Source organism: Balaenoptera physalus (assembly GCF_965194825.1).
Source record: "Balaenoptera physalus genome assembly, chromosome: 20".
NCBI lineage: Eukaryota > Metazoa > Chordata > Mammalia > Artiodactyla > Balaenopteridae > Balaenoptera > Balaenoptera physalus.
Genome location: NC_138901.1, coordinates 11,138,914 through 11,155,047, shown reverse-complemented (window position 1 = coordinate 11,155,047; position 16,134 = coordinate 11,138,914). Strand labels below are relative to the sequence as shown.

Here is a 16,134-nt window from a genome sequence, read left to right as displayed (position 1 = left end):
GGACCATCTGACTCCCTCACCCTTTCTGTGGAGACCACGACACCCCAGTGCCTCACAGATAAATGGACCAAGGTAAGCAGGGGGTGCCCTGGTGGGAGGTGAGCTTTGGGCTTTGGGGGTTGCTGGACAGTTCCCACTGAACATGGAGTCCACACTGGCCCCCAGCATTCTGCTGGCTCTTCTCCTGTCCCCTCAGGAACCCTGCGCCCCCTGCCTGGCCCTGCCTGTCTGGCCTGAGCCACAGCGCCACCGCCGAGAGAGGCCCAGCCACCAGAAGTGGCCCCACAGGGGCATGACCCAGCCACCCCAGCACTCACCTTTCCGGCTGCAAGGCAGGGGCCCCTTGGACTCCCAGGGTCCTGCGAATGTAGTCTCGGGAGCGGATGTCAGCCTGAGGAAAGGGAGGGCTCGAGTGAGAGGGGATGGCTGGGGTCCCAAGCTGGCCTCTGGACCAGTCCCCACCCGACAGGGTGGCCCCTCCTGGAAAAGCCCACGGAGGCCCAGCCTTAGGGACAAGGAGAAGCAGCCCCATCATGCGTGGGTGCCAGGATGTCAGGCCCTCTGGTCGAGGTGCTTGACAGCATGTCCCCGAAGGGCCTGAGGAAATGGGCTGGGTGCCTCACTCCTGTTTCAGTTGGCTTTCAGTGGGTTTATAGCTTGTGCTTCCCTGTAGGTTTTGCTTGAGCCAACAGTTTCTCTGCTAAAGCCCTCTTCTCTGAAGGCTGTCCTCAGCCCAGCTTGTCTGTCCTCACTTTTGGTTCATCTGGCTCCCTGGCTAGTGTCAGCTGCAACCTCTGTCCCTGGAGAAGTGTCTGGAAAGTTCTGCAGAGTCACTGGAATGAAAGGGGGCTTGTGGGCCACAGGCTGGGATCAGGGCACACCCTGGGGAGAGGGGAACAGGCCTGAGTGGGGCCGCCAGGACCTTGCGGCTCAGGTTCTCCCACAGGCTCTCCCCGTTCCAGGGGGCCTGGCCTCAGGGAGGCCCCTGATCCCGGCTCAGATGGCTCAGCCCCGCTTTGGGCTGTGTGACTACAGGACACAACAGCTAATCCCCCCCAGCTGTTTCTACTTCAGAGTGAACGGGGAAGCGGGCAGGGTGGGCGGCAGGGTGCTCCGGGAGAAAGGCCCCGGAGATGCAAGGCAGCACCTCCCGCCTTCCCCTGCAACAACCTGTCCCGGCCTGGCCCGGAAGCTGGGGGCAGCGGGCCTGTGACCAATGGAGCGGGCCCTAAGCCGCTCTCTCAGCTTCTCCTCAGAGCTTACAGAAGTAGTCAGGAGGGCAAAGTGTACACAGGTGAGTGGGCCAAGGAAGAAGGTGGACCAAGAGATAACCAGTGCCACTGGACAGGGCCACACCCCGTTCCTGGAAGCGATGGGGCTGGTGGACTCCTGGGTGCAGACGTCTGGCTTTTCTCTAGGGCAGACACACGGTCCTTGCCCACCTTTGAGGGGCTCACGGCACTTTATAGGGCATCCCCCCACCTGCAAGGACACAGCTATCATGCACTCTGGGGCAAAGCGAGACACAGAAGGAACAGAGACCTGCCCACCGTACCAGCTCAGCGGAGTCCCTGGCTCTGAGGGCCTGCGGAGAAATCTCGGGTCGTCACCCCCACCCCCCAAGGTCGCACAGGTGGATGGGAATGGGGGAGGAAAGGCTTCCTGGGGCCAGGACACGTCACAGGCTTGTGCCCCTACAAACCCTGTACGGGGAGGGAAGGAGGCTGAGGCTGGTGGACACTTAGAAAGTCCACCCTGGAAGCCACCCTAGAGGCCTTGACTCTTCGCAGCCCAGAGAGCTGCTGGCAGGGGCCGAGAGCCACAGCCGCGTGCGTGCTGCTGCTGCCACCTGGAGGCTGCCCTGCACACCAGCAGCCGGGAGGCCCCAAACCCCGAGGTGGTGGCTACGGGGCTCTTGGGGTGGTCGAGGCAGAGCCAGGGCCCTCAGGTTTGCGGCGTCACCAGCTGGTGCTGAGCTGAGAGTACCGAGGGCGCCTGTGGCACCTAGGCCAGGTTGCCTCTAACTGACGCAGCACAGGCCTCAGGGACACACGGAGCAGCAGGCGATATACAGTCCCTGCTGGGAAGGCAAATCTGATGGTGTCCCCTCCCAACTCACATCCAAGGCCCTGTGGTAAACCTGAAGTTCTGTCCCCCTGCAATGCACACAGGCTTCCGCCCGCTCACCCCCACCAGGGCTCCAGCCACAAGTTCCTCTGAGTTTCTGGCATCCAACTCCTTCCTGCCCCAGGGCCTTTGCAAATGCTGGTCCTCAGGCCTGGACTGCCCTTCCCCCCTCTTCCAGCAGGCATCTCCCTGAGGACAGCTTCTCACAGATCCTCGCCTCATGGGCTTCCCTGGGACTTGCACCCGCTCTGCACCTTGTCATGGCCAAGACCACCAAGGTGGCCCAAGGGCATCCTGCATGAGGTTAGCTGAGCCGCCTCGTTCACAGAGTTCTGATCCCCCTGGGCCCCAAGTTAGGTGCTGGGTGCCTGGCGTGGCCACACCCTGGAGTCTCCTGATTGGCATCCCTGGCCCAAGTCTTCCTCAGCAGTGCCCAGCAGCCCTGCAGGGGCCCCCAAGCCAAGGACGGCCGCTCACTCCCAGGCCAGCTGGGCAGCTTGGGCCCTCAGGGGTTGGCAGGCCACTCTGCCATTTGAGCTGACATCAGCTGATTTTCCCGATGACCCAGGGTGCCAGAGGCTGAAAGGCTGAGTGCAGGGTCACAGCAGACCCCCGGGCCAGGCAGGGCAGGCCTCTGCGTCTTCCAGGCCCCTCTCCTCCCCTCCAGAGCCTAGTGTGGCCCAAACTGACTCTCCCACAGGTGCTTGTGGACCCTCAGCCCGGGAGTACAGGAAGAGCAGGTGCCGTGCGCTAGCCTACCCACCTGGCAGCCCACTCACCTGGCGCACGGGCTCCGGGATCCGAAACTTGCAGCAGCCATGGGTCAGGCGCACGGCTGCCTCCAGGCTCATCTTGTGGCCCACAGAGACATAGAGGGGTTTGGTGCTGTGGTCGTGGCTCTTCAGGGCCTGTGACAGGGAGGGCGAGGTCAGGGCACTGGGCAAGCTCTGTGGGCTGGAGGACTGACATGTCCTGGGCGGCGGGCGGGAGCCTGGGAGACTGGCAGCACCCTTGGGGCACCTTCCTGCTGTTTGTCTGAGGGACAGGGTGGGGTGAGTGAGGGCCCAGAGGCCCCCTCAGCACAGTGGGGGAGGGGAAGAAATAAAGACGCAGGGTCAGCCAGAGTGGCAGGAAGATAGGGAGAGGTGGACGGGTTCTGGGGCGTGCACGTACGTGGGTGCTGACCCCTGGCCCCCTCCTGAGGGGTCTGCCTCGGTGGGGTGCAGGCCCCTGGCCACTCACCATGCCCAGGACGGTCCCGGAGCCTCCCATCAGAGGAAATGAGTCTCCTCCAGCCTTCAGGAGCCGTATCTGGAAAACAGAAAAAAGACTTGGAAAAACACCTTTCTTGGTGAAAGGCTTGAAGGCAAGCCTGCTCACTTTTAAAACCTGAGCGGCCGCTGGGCAAGGAGATGGAAGGGCCCATCGCGAGCGGACCCTGCGTCCAAGCGCGGCCCGCAGCACCATCTCACCGTGACGAGGTACCCTCCTCCCCGTTCCGCAGCAGAGAAGAGGCAGCAGCCCGCCCAGGCCCCAGTGCTGCAGGGTGGAGGCGCCAGGCTGGTGCACACACAGGGCCACAACCCACTCGAGGCCACTTACTTCCTGCTGCTTTCTCTCCTGCTACAAATTTGAGCACTTCCGATTCAACCTGACAAACTTTTTGGAGTGGTGGTGGTGGGGACTGGCCCATTGGGTGGGTCAGGGGACCCTGTCAACTCAACAAACAGGCACTCCACACAGGCATGGGGGAGCTGAAAGGATGAGACAGATGCAACTGACCCGTTCTCAGAGCTGGCCGTCCAGGTTAGAGAGCCACGTGTGTCACCAGCTCCCGCCAGAGGGGGTCCCAGAGGAGGGAGATGCCCCAGGCAGATGGGGGTGGCACCGCAGGCGGAAAAGTACAGAGTGTTGTACAGGCCCCAAATGCCCGGTCCCCGATACCTGGAGGCTCTGCCCCCACATGGGGTGCCGCAGCAGCACGCAGGCAGGGGTGGAGAGGAGGCAAGTGTGCGCCCAGAGGCTGGGAGAGGAGCTCCGAGTCTCCCGAGATGACCCACCACCCACAAGGAACACAAGGCGCACAAAGAAAGCTGGTCTTCCTCACTCCAGGCCAGCAATCCAGGCTGGGAGGAGAGCGTCCCAGGTGGAGCTGGTCTGCAGCGGGGCGGACTCTGGCCCCCTCACCTTCTCCTTGTGCAGAGCGTTGTTCTCCAGCCCATCCACCTGCAGGAGTTTCTTGGCCACCCCGATGCAGGGCAGGTCTGTGAGGACACCAAGGTGGCAGGCTACCCCAAAGCCTGCAGGGGCAGAGGAAGATGAGGCTGGGGAGGTGAGGCGATGAGCCCAGCAGTTTAGAGACAGTGTGGGGATGGGGGCCACACCAGAGCCTCGCTGAACTTTTCTATGTGAGCAGAGGCCTGTCGGTGGGCAAGGACTTGTGGGACAGGGCTCTAAGCCCCATCCTGACCTCGGACATGGCCCTCTACCCTGACTTCCGGGCTGGCAGGCTGGGTGGAGGACGCCTCCCCCTGTTCTGACAAGATTAGGAGCCTGATTATAATTAGCGTGCTCACGTGCTTCACCTGCTTCTTTCAGTTCCTGGCACTTTTCATCCTCCCCTCCCCTTTGTGGCCACCTTCAGGCCTCTCCATCTCTGCCCTTAACTCCCCCAGAACTTTGGGGCTCCTGCCAGGGGGCAAGGATTGCAGTGACTGGGGTCCAGGCCCAGGGCTGGCCTGCTGGTCCTGCACTAGCATCCAGGGTGGTTCTGGGCCCACAGGCTCCCAGGGCCGGGGCTAAAATCACAATGCCACCCCTTCCTGACTCCCTCTGCCGCCCAACCCCCAGGTTTGTATCTGAGGGTAAGACAGCCCCTCCCCCTTGGTGGTTCTCCCCGGGTCAAAGTTCCAGCACCCAGGTGGGTGTGGGTTTCCCTGTGTCGGTGGGGAACAGGCACACCTGTCTGTTCCTGTTTGGTTTCAGGCAAGGGTCTGTTTAGGACACAGGGCAGGCCGCCAGTGGGACAGGCTAGCTGGGCTCAGCGCCTGAGACTTCTGGAAGCGTCAGGTCCAAACTGGATGTTGGTACCTGAGCTGGGCCAGCAGAGGCAGTGGAGGCAGGCAGGAAAGGGGCAGGGGTGAAGAGAAGTAGGGGCTCCTTACTAGGGGGTCTTGACAAGGAAAGCAAGGCCAGAAGGAGCTGCAAGGCCAGGCTGGTGGCAGAGGGCCTGGGGCCTGGTGCAGGAGGACTGCACGCCTCCTGGTCCCTCGCTCTTACAGCCCTCTCGGGCAGTCTTGGGAGCAGGATTACCTCGGTGGTGGAGCACCCCATTTCCATCCACAAAAAGGACCTGGAAGAGCCACAGGGGAAAGTCACAGTCAGCTGAAGTGCCCCTTGCCCATCAGGTTGGGGCATCCCAGAGCAAGAGGAGGGGCCCAGCTCTTTAGGTCTGATCCCTCTTGAGGCAAAAGCACTTCTCCAGGAAGCTCATGGGATCTCTCCCAGCAATGGGGCGGGGCCTGTGGAGGGCCTTTCCTCCAGCCCAGTGAGATACCTGCCTGGGGCATGAGGCGGGGCTCCTTCTCCCGCAGCTGCTGCACCGCGTCCACCAGGAAGGGCACTTCTCGGAAGGCCAGGAAGCCTGACACGTAGGGGGCTGTCAGGCTCACCATGCGACAGTCCTCATACATCACCTGCCACCAGGCACCCAGGTCACTAGGCACGCGCGGCCCTGGCCACCTCCCCCCGCACCCTCGCATGCCCTTGGCCCTTATCTGACAATCCCTGTCACTCCCTCTGTCTCCCAGGCCCACCCCCAAGTCGCCCCCTTCCCTGCCTCACTATCTGGAGACAGGTGATCCACCCTGCAGATGGGCAGTGGGGATTCAAATGCTGCCATTTCAAAGGTACTGGCCACACCGGGTCTGTATCAGGCCCTCCCCTATCGCCTCCGCACCCCACCCTGCTGCCAGGCTGTTTGGAGGTTCACAGAAGACAAAGCACAAGAAGCACCTGTGAACAGACACCATAGTGCCATATTAGAAGGGGCCTTGGGGAAGAAGAGGCCAAGTCTTCATAGAAGATACAATAGCAAGAAGGGCAACTCTGGCTTTAAGAAAAGAGATTACAAATATTTCAGAAAAAGGACAGGCACGATCTCAGAGTGAGGCAGTTTGGAAGAGAATTGGGTCCCAAGAGATGGGAGAGTCCAAAAAGAAAAATTCTGAGGCTGCACCTGCAAATAACCCCAGAGAGAGAAGAGGGGATACCCCTGGGGATATTGTGCTAAAAGGCCTAGCTCACGCTGGGAGGAGTGGGGGCCAGGAGTCTGCTGGGGACCACCCAGAATTTTCACACGCTCTGGCAGACTGTTCTTCAAACTGAAAAGTCCTAACAGCATGGAAGAGGAGGCCCTGTTGGTACTTGATTAGAATGTAACGGACCCGCTCAGAGCACAGGACGGCAGCCCTAAGCCCCTTAAACCTTGAGTTTTCATTACAGCCAGACCGGCCGGAGGTGAGAACGTTTCCCACTAAGCACACATTCTCCAGAACCTTCGGATGTCCTGGGTTGTTACTGACCATCCCACCCACCCCCCAATCTCTTGGTGATAGCTTTCAAAATCATACTTCCACCTCTCCCTTGAAGCTAGGTCATAATGACGTGTCCCTAAGTGAAGGGATTACTCTAATAGCATGGAGGAAGGGGCTCGTCCTTCCAACATTTTTATCAGTGACTCACAGGAAACTCATCAAACTGCCAATGACCTAGAGTGGGCAGGGTCCAACCGGATGACAGACCAGAGAATTTGATTCAGTGAACCCGGCAGGCTGGAGTGCTGAACCCCATGCAACAGGATGACTCTTAACGGGGACATGAGTGAAGTTCAAGTGTGGCCTGAGTTCCCACAGGATGATGGTGGCTGCTTATGTTTGAATCCCTCTGCACAAGCTCCAGGAACCAGAGATCCACAGGAGAGGAGGTGAACCCCCTGTACCCCATGCCCACAGCGTAACTGGGAGACAAGCCAATTACAAGCAACGGTGTGCACCTACGGGCGGAAATAAACAGCCCAGACTCACAGAGCCAGCTCTGGGCCCCTCGCCAGAAAGGCAGGTGGGGAAGGGGCAAGGGCAGGGGGTGTGGTGGGGTCTAGTGGTGGGGAGCCTGATGGAATGAGACCTGGGGGGCAGCCCCAGCCTTATCAGGAAGATGCTGCTCTGGGGAGACACAGGTGAGCCCTGGGGACTTGTGGAGAAGAGAGCGAGGCCAGAAGTGTAAGGTTCTTTGGAAATGAGAGTATCAAAGAATCAGAAGAGACACTGGCCGTCTTTGCTTCTGAAAAGGATGCCATTTATTGGCACGACTATACTTCACTGTCCCTCATGATTTAAGAAACCCATTGAGGCACCCAAACCCCTGGCCCTTGAGTTTCCTGTTTAAATATATATATATATTTAAGGCCGCATCGTGTGGCATGCAGGATCTTCCCTGCAGTGGAAGTGCAGAGTCTTAGCCACTGGAACACCAGGGAAGTCCCTAAGTACAACTTAGAGTGAACAGAGAACTACAAGAACTCAGAAGGCAATGATCAAACCTTGTGAGCTGATGAAATGCTGCCCCCAACCAGTTGTGCAGCAGAGGTAGTTAACTAAACGGCAGACAGAGAGCACAACCTGGCAGAAATAAAAACAGAAACACAAAAAAACCTGACAAGACAGAAAACCCAGCATATGCATGACTGAAGAAGAGAAACAAAACTATGGAGCTGAAATAATAAATATAACTAATACTTAAAACCACAATCTAAGAAACGTTCCAAAAATAAAAGATCTGACCCCACATATTGAAAGACCCAAGTGGGAACTTGGGGAAACTGACATGGAAGTCAACTCAAGATGTATCTTAGTGAAGAGCCACCAGAAGGCAGACAGCAGAAGCAAGAAGAACTACAATCCTACAGCCTGTGGAATGAAAAACTGCATTCACAGAAAGATAGACAAAATGAAAAGGCAGAGGACTATGTACCAGATGAAGGAACAATATAAAACCCCAGAAAAACAACTAAATGAAGTGGAGATAGGCAACCCTGCAGAAAAAGAATTCATAATAATGATAATGAAGATGATCCAGGACCTCGGAAAAAGAATGGAGGCAAAGATGGAGAAGATGCAAGAAATGTTTAAAAAAGACCTAGAAGAATTAAAGAACAAACACCTAGAAGAATGAAAGAACAAACAAACAGAGATGAACAATACAATAACTGAAATGAAAAATACACTAGAAGGAATCCATAGTAGAATAACTGAGGCAGAAGAACGGATAAGTGACCTGGAAGACAGAATGGTGGAATTCACTGCTGTGGAACAGAATAAAGAAAAAAGAATGCAAAGAAATGAAGACAGCCTGAGAAACCTCTGGGAAAACATTAAACACACCAACATTCATATTATAGGGGTCCCAGAAGGAGAAGAGAGAAAGGACCCGAGAAAATATTTGAAGAGATTATAGTTGAAAACTTCCCTAACTTGGGAAAGGAAATAGCCACCCAAGTCCAGGAAGTGCAGAGAGTCCCAGGCAGGATAAACCCAAAGAGAAACACACTGAGACACACAGTCATCAAACTGACAAAAATTAAAGACAAAGAAAAATTACTGAAAGCAACAAGGGAAAAATGACAACATACAAGGGAACTCCCATAAGGTTAACAGCTGGTTTCTCAGCAGAAACTCTACAAGCCAGAGGGGAGTGGCAAGATATATTTAAAGTGATGAAAAGGAAGAAGCTACAACTAATATTACTCTACCCGGCAAGGATTTCATTCAGATTTGACAGAAAAATCAAAAGCTTTACAGACAAGCAAAAGCTAAGAGAATTCAGCACCACCAAACCAGCTCTACAACAAATGCTAAAGGAACTTCTCTAAGTGGGAAACAAAAGAGAAGAAAAGGACCTACAAAAACAAACAAACCCAAAACAATTAAGAAAATGGTAACAGGAACATACTTATTGATAATTACCTTAAATGTGAATGGATTAAATGCTCCAACCAAAAGGCACAGGCTCGCTGAATGGATACAAAAACAAGACCCATATATATGCTGTCTACAAGAGACCCACTTCAGACCTAGGGACACATACAGACTGATAGTGAAGGGATGGAAAGAGATATTCCATGCAAATGGAAATCAAAAGAAAGTTGGAGTAGCAATACTCATATCAGATAAAATAGACTTTAAAATAAAGAATGTTACAAGAGACAAGGAAGGACACTATATAATGATCAAAGGATCAATCCAAAAAGAAAACATAACAATTATAAATATGTATGCACCCAACATAGGAGCACCACAATACATAAGGCAAATGCTAACAGCTATAAAAGAGGAAATCGACAATAACACAATAATAGTGGGGGACTTTAACACCTCACTTACATCAATGGACAGATCATCCAGACAGAAAATTAATAAGGAAACACAAGCTTTAAATGACACAATTGACCAGATAGATTTAATTGATATTTATAGGACATTCCATCTGAAAACAGATTACACTTTCTTCTCAAGTACACACGGGACATTCTCCAGGATAGATCATATCTTGGGTCACAAATCAAGCCTCAGTAAATTTAAGAAAATTGAAATCATATCAAGCATCTTTTCCAACCACAACGCTTTGAGATTAGAAATCAATTACAGGGAAAGAAACGTAAAAAACACAAACACATGGAGGCTAAACAATACGTTACTAAATAAACAAGAGATCACTGAAGAAATCAAAGAGGAAATCAAAAAAATACCTAGAGACAAATGACAATGAAAACACAATTCAAAACCTATGGGATGCAGCAAAAGCAGTTCTAAGAGGGAAGTTTATAGCAATACAATCCTACTTCAAGAAACAAGAAAAATCTCAATAAACAATCTAACCTTACACCTAAAGGAACTAGAGAAATAAGAACAAACAAAACCCCAAGTTAGTAGAAAGAAAGAAATCATAAAGATCAGAGCAGAAATAAATGAAATAGAAAGAAAACAATAGCAAAGATCAATAAAACTAAAAGCTGGTTTTTGAGAAGATAAACAAAATTGATAAACCTTTAGCCAGACTCATCAAGAAAAAGAGGGAAAGGACTCAAATCAATAAAATTAGAAATGAAAAAGGAGAAGTTACAATGGACACCGCAGAAATACAAAGCATCGTAAGAGACTACTACAAGCAACTCTATGCCAATAAAATGGACAACCTGGAAGAAATGGACAAATTCTTGGAAATGTATAACCTTCCAAGACTGAACCAGGAAGAAACAGAAAATACGAACAGACCAATCACAAGTAATGAAATTGAAACTGTGATTAAAAATATCCCAAGAGACAAAAGTCCAGGACCAGATGGCTTCACAGGTGAATTCTACCAAACATTTAGAGAAGAGCTAACACCCATCCTTCTCAAACTCTTCCAAAAAACTGCAGAGGAAGGAACACTCCCAAATTCATTCTACGAGGCCACCATCACCCTGATACCAAAACCAGACAAAGATACTACAAAAAAAAGAAAATTACAGGCCAATATCACTGATGAATATAGATGCAAAAATCCTCAACAAAATACTAGGAGACAGAATCCAACAACACATTGAAAGGATCATTCACCATGATCAAGTGGGATTTATCCCAGGGATGCAAGGATTCTTCAATATACGCAAATCAATCAATGTGATACACCATACTAACAAACTGAAGAATGAAAACCATATGATTGGACTTCTCTGGTGGTGCAGTGGATAAAGAATCTGCCTGCCAATGCAGGGGACACGGGTTTGATCCCTGGTCCAGGAAGATCCCACATGCCACGGAGCAACTAAGCCCATGTGCCACAACTACTGAGCCCGCATGCTGCAACTAAGGAGCCCATGTGCTGCAACTAAGGAGCCCATGTGCTGCAACTAAGGAGCCCACCTGCCACAACTATGAGCTGGTGCAACCAAATAAATAAATAAATATTAAGACACCACCACCACCACCATATGATCATCTCAATAGGTGCAGAAAAACCTTTTGACAAAATTCAACCCCCATTTATGATAAAAACTCTCCAGAAGGTGGGCATAGAGGAAACCTACCTCAACATAATAAAGGCATATACGAGAAACCCACAGCAAACATCATTCTCAATGGTGAAAAACAAAGCATTTCCTCTAAGATCAGGAACGAGACAAGGATGTCCACTCTCACCACTAATATTCAACATAGTTTTGGAAGTCCTAGCCACGGCAATCAGAGAAGAAAAAGAAATAAAAGGGATACAAATTGGAAAAGAAGAAGTAAAACTGTCACTGTTTGCAGATGACATGATACTATACATAGATAAATCTAAAGATGCCACCAGAAAACTACTAGAGATAATCAATGAATTTGGTAAAGCTGCAAGATACAAAATTAATGCACAGTAATCTCTTGCATTCCTATACACTAACAACAAAATATCAGAAGGAGAAATTAAGGAAAATTAAGAAATTAAGGGGAGGTGGGGCCGGTGGTGGTGGTGGGATGAATTGGGAGATTGGGATTGACATATATACACTAATATGTACAAAATAGATAACAAATAAGAACCTGCTGTATAAAAAATAAATAAATAAAATTTTAAAAAAATGTATCTTAGTGGGAAAAAAAAAAGTAAGCAGCAATATACTGGACCCCCCTCAAAAAAAATCTCCACAGTAATCATAATCTACTATCAACAGCAACTATAACATAACACATGTCAAAGTTTTACAGATCAGAGCAAAATACAAAACCAGCTTTAAGAGACATATGGGGACAACTGGGGAAATGTGTTATGGAATGGGATTCAGGTGGTGATGGAATAATGTATGTATATTTTAAGGTGTGATAATGACGCTGCCATTATGTAGGAAAATATCATTCTAGGACAGGTTTGCTGAGCTGTCACAAGCTCTAGGAGGCACTCTTGAATCTCAGTGCGCACACACACAAAAGACCACAAAATCAGTTGAATCTTAAGCAGAGGGTATACAGGTGTTCAATGTATTATTCTTTCAACTTTTCAGTATGTGCACATATTTTCAAGTTAAAAATCTGGGAGAAGGGATGAAATGAGAGAGTAGCATTGACATATATACATTACCAAATGTAAAACAGATAGCTAGTGGGAAGCAGCAGCATCGTACAGGGAGATGAGCTTGGTGCTCTGTGACCACCTAGAGCGGTGGGATAGGGAGGGTGGGAGGGAGGGAAACGCAAGAGGGAGGGGATAGGGGGATATGTGCATACATATAGCAGATTCACTTTGTTACACAGCAGAAACTAACACAACATTATAAAGCACTTATACTCCAATAAAGATGTTAAAAAAAAAATTCTGGGAGAAGGAAAGATCAGTTGTATAGTTAGCGTGTGGGCATGATCTGGTCAGTAATCTCTGTGAAGATATGCTAGTTTCAACCTAAGCTGGCGTTGTGCATTAGGCCCACCAAACGGTTGAACCAAAAGGCTGAACTGCACTTGAGGTACTCGATTCAGTTCTGGGTGCTGGATGTACAAATGGGCCCTGCTCACTGAGGGCAGGCTGGAGGGAAAGCAGCAAGTGAAGGAGCTGGAAATCACCTCCGTGAGACTCAGGAGAACACAGGACTGTCTTCAAATAGGAGGGTAGGAAAGGTTTGTCCTGTGCTCTGCACCTTAAGGCAGAAGTCACAAACAACGATATTTCAGCTCCATGTGGAAAAGAACATACGAACCAGGCTTCCAACTATGGAACGGGCTCTGGTATGAGGCCACGATTTGTCAGGGATGGTGAGGAAAGGATTCCTGGCTGTGCTAAAGGGAGACCAGTGATTCACAGCCTGGCTTTGCTTTGGAATCACAGGAAGGATTGTTTAAAAATGTAAATATCAGTAAAGGGAGTGGGGCCCTGGAATCTTTTTTTTAACAACTTTATTGAGATATAATTTACTACCATAAAATTACCTGAAGAGTATAATTCAACGCTTTCTGGTATTTACAGAGTTGTGCAACCATTACCATAACCCAATTTTAGAACATTTTCACCACCCCTAGGTAATTCTTATACCCATTAGCAGTCACCCTCCATCCCACTCCCTAGCCCTTGGCAACCACAAATCTACTTTGTGTCTCTATGGATTTGCCTATGGAATCCATATTTCTAAATGCACTTCCAGGCGACTCTCATTGCATAGATCCATGGTTGGGCATTTGGGAGTCACTGGACCAGACTATTCCAAGATCATTCCCTAGTCTAAGCTTCCATAGCATAGGATGACAAGTGCTGACTACATCCAAGTAGCAAGCACTTTGCTCAGTGCTGGGGCTCCAAAAGAAATACAGTATAACCCTGCCCTTCAGAACCTACAGATGGTGGGAAAACCAGAATATACCAATAACTTTTCTTTGAGGTAAGGGGAACTATTCAAAACTATTATTGCAATGAGGGGAGGAAGACTACTGCAAAAGGAGAGTGCTCTGTTAACAGGCTGTAAGATCTGTAAGTACCTCCTAAACTGATAACCTTAATACAGTGTGCGAAGTACTGTAATAGCACATGCATAAGAAACAGGCCTAGGACAGAGACGAGGGGGTGGTTAATTCTGCAGGTACAAAAAGGTATAGAGCAATAGGAACAAGTGAACTGGGTCTTGAGAAGCGAGAAGTCATCCTCAGAATTAACAGTGGCTTAGCATTTAATTTTTGAGGGCTTACCACACGCCCATTATGCTACCTGCTTTCCATGCATGATCTCAATTATTCCTCACCAAACTCTGAGTCAGGTATCAATATATTTCTGCTGAATTTTGACTAAAGGATCTTCCAAGTAAAGCACAAAGACTCTGAGGCAGGAAGGTGGTAGCTTTGGGAGCAGGCAGAGGAGCAGGGAGGGGGAAATGCTGAAGCTGCAGAGCAGAGGTTTCCTCGTCAAGCTCTTCCTTAGCCAAGGCTTCCTGAGCTGTTGACTCCAAAGGAATCGTGGGCACGCTGTTCATTCATTCACGTATCTATTCGATCGTCTTCTATGTGTCAGGCATTGAACTAGGTGCAGAGGCTACAACCGGTGGGCAAGACAGCATGGTTCCTACCATTGTGGAGTTTACATTCTGGTAGGAGAGACACACAGGCCAATTCCATCCCAGTGTGATAAAGAGGAATGAGAAGGTGCTGAGAGCAACTCCTGGTCTTGCAGGACGAAGGGGGGCTTACTGGAGGACCTAAGAGATGAGGAGGAGTTAGCCAGGAAGAACATTCCAGGAGAGGAAACATCACTGCTAAGGTCAGGCAGGCAGATACAGCAAGGCGTGTTTGAGGAAGCCAAAGGCCTCCGGAGTGGGGAGTAGGGGAGGAGCGGGTGGTAGCCAGAGGTGAGCCTACAGGGAGTTAGGTTAAGCAGGGGTCAGATCACGAAGGGCCTTTATGCCTTGTCCGTGAGTGTTACTTTTATTTACCATGAGATCACAGGATAGGCACTTAAGTGTCTTAAGTGGACTAGGTGGTGACCTGCTCACATTTGGTTTTTGGAAAAATTGCTCTGATGGCAGCATGGAGAAGGGACCCAGGAAAGATTCTGCCTGTCACCTACAGGAGAGGTGACGGTGGCACAGCCAGGCAAGGGACAGCAGCAAGGCAGACAAGTGGATAGATAAGACTCCAGTGATTTTAGGGGGGAGAAAAAATGGAGTTCGTGTGTGACCTGATGTGAGGGGTCTGGGAAGACAGAGATTTCCAGCTTGGGCAACTTGGGGGTGTGTTGCTGTGGGTCCCTGACATGGGGAGCCCAAGATAACGGTCAAACTTGGAGATCATGAGTTTATTTGGACGTAAGTCACAGAATGACTTCAGATTTTGTCCCCTATCCTCTTTTTTTCAAAGGCTTCCCAATTCATTAATGAACTCCCACGAAAGGAGAAGCGGGGTTCTACCCTAACACTGTTCCCTATCCAGAGCCCCACCTCTCTCACTAATGCACCCCGGGGCCCAGCGGAGCGGCCCCTGGCCAGCGTCCCCCCGGGGTTACCTCGAGCTCAGGGTAGCTGAGCACCACCAGGGAGGCGCAGGCGCTGACACTGTCGCCCTTCACAAAGGACACATCCACGCCCCCGACCCTCTGCAGACCCGAAAAAGCGGGGTCCCGCTGCCACGCCTCCGTGTCCCGGTCCACGACAAGTGTCTTCAACAGGGCTTGCTCCCTGAGGGCAGAAACAGGTCCAGCGGGCAGCCCAACCCAGATCCCCCCACCCCGCGGTCCGGCTGCGGCCGCCCACACGCGGAGCCTCCAGGCCCGGGGGTCGGGGCTCTACCCGGGGACCCTCCCGGTCTCACCCCCTCCCTTCCCTGGGACCCAGACGCGTCGCCGGAAGCTACAGCTCCCGAACGCCCTTTCGCCCGCACGCCGGAAACGGTCGCAGGCCCCCGCAGCCCCAAGCCGGGGATTACGAGGTCGGAGGTCCGCGCGGAACCTCGTCGCTCCAGTCCCCGGATCTTACGCGTCCTCTGGCCCCATTACCGTTTCCAGAGCGACAGTGTTTCCTCCGGCGGCCTCCCAACCACCTTTCGGGCCATGGCGCGGCCCTGAGCGCCCCTTCCCGTGGCGTCACTTCCCGAGCGCCGCGCGCAAGCGCCGGACCGCGTCGTTGCCATGGCGGCGCTCGGTGGGGGTCCGGGGCGTCGCCGCCTCGTGGCCAGAGGGCCTGCTGGCGACCAACGGCTCGGGAGTAGCGGCCGCCGACCACCAGAGTCAGCCTTTCCCCGCAGCCGTGGGGGAAGGAAAGTGGTCCCCGTCCAGGGCCCCTGACAGGATCTGAAAGTTACACTGACAAACAGATCTGCAGGAGAAAAGCACGTGTACACATTTTACTGAATTTCTACACGTACATGGGACCATTCACCGGAGAGTGGAGACCTGAAGAAGTGACCAGAGCGGGAAGCTTTATACCTTTTGGATAAAGAAACAATGAGTTTGTGAAGAATT

At 51.5% G+C, this 16,134-nt stretch overlaps 1 protein-coding gene across 4 annotated transcripts in view; it reads right to left on the bottom strand.

Annotated features, from left to right (window-relative positions):
• Positions 1–16,080, bottom strand: part of RPTOR (regulatory associated protein of MTOR complex 1) — a 451,060-nt gene extending 434,980 nt beyond the window's left edge. Inside the window, exons 1-8 of one of the 4 annotated variants that reach the window (XM_082441503.1) lie at positions 15,670–16,080; positions 15,181–15,352; positions 5,688–5,770; positions 5,292–5,479; positions 4,315–4,451; positions 3,370–3,438; positions 2,907–3,035; positions 318–391 (exon numbers count right to left, since the gene is read on the bottom strand). In XM_082441503.1, the coding sequence (XP_082297629.1) occupies positions 318–391; positions 2,907–3,035; positions 3,370–3,438; positions 4,315–4,451; positions 5,292–5,479; positions 5,688–5,770; positions 15,181–15,352; positions 15,670–15,803 (986 nt within the window). In that variant the 5' untranslated portion in view covers positions 15,804–16,080. Of the gene's footprint in view, positions 1–317; positions 392–2,906; positions 3,036–3,369; positions 3,439–4,314; positions 4,452–5,291; positions 5,480–5,687; positions 5,823–15,180; positions 15,353–15,669 lie in introns of all 4 variants that reach the window. The other 3 variants (XM_082441504.1, XM_082441509.1, XM_082441505.1) reach the window with 3 other exon arrangements.
• Positions 16,081–16,134: the final 54 nt, after the last annotated feature.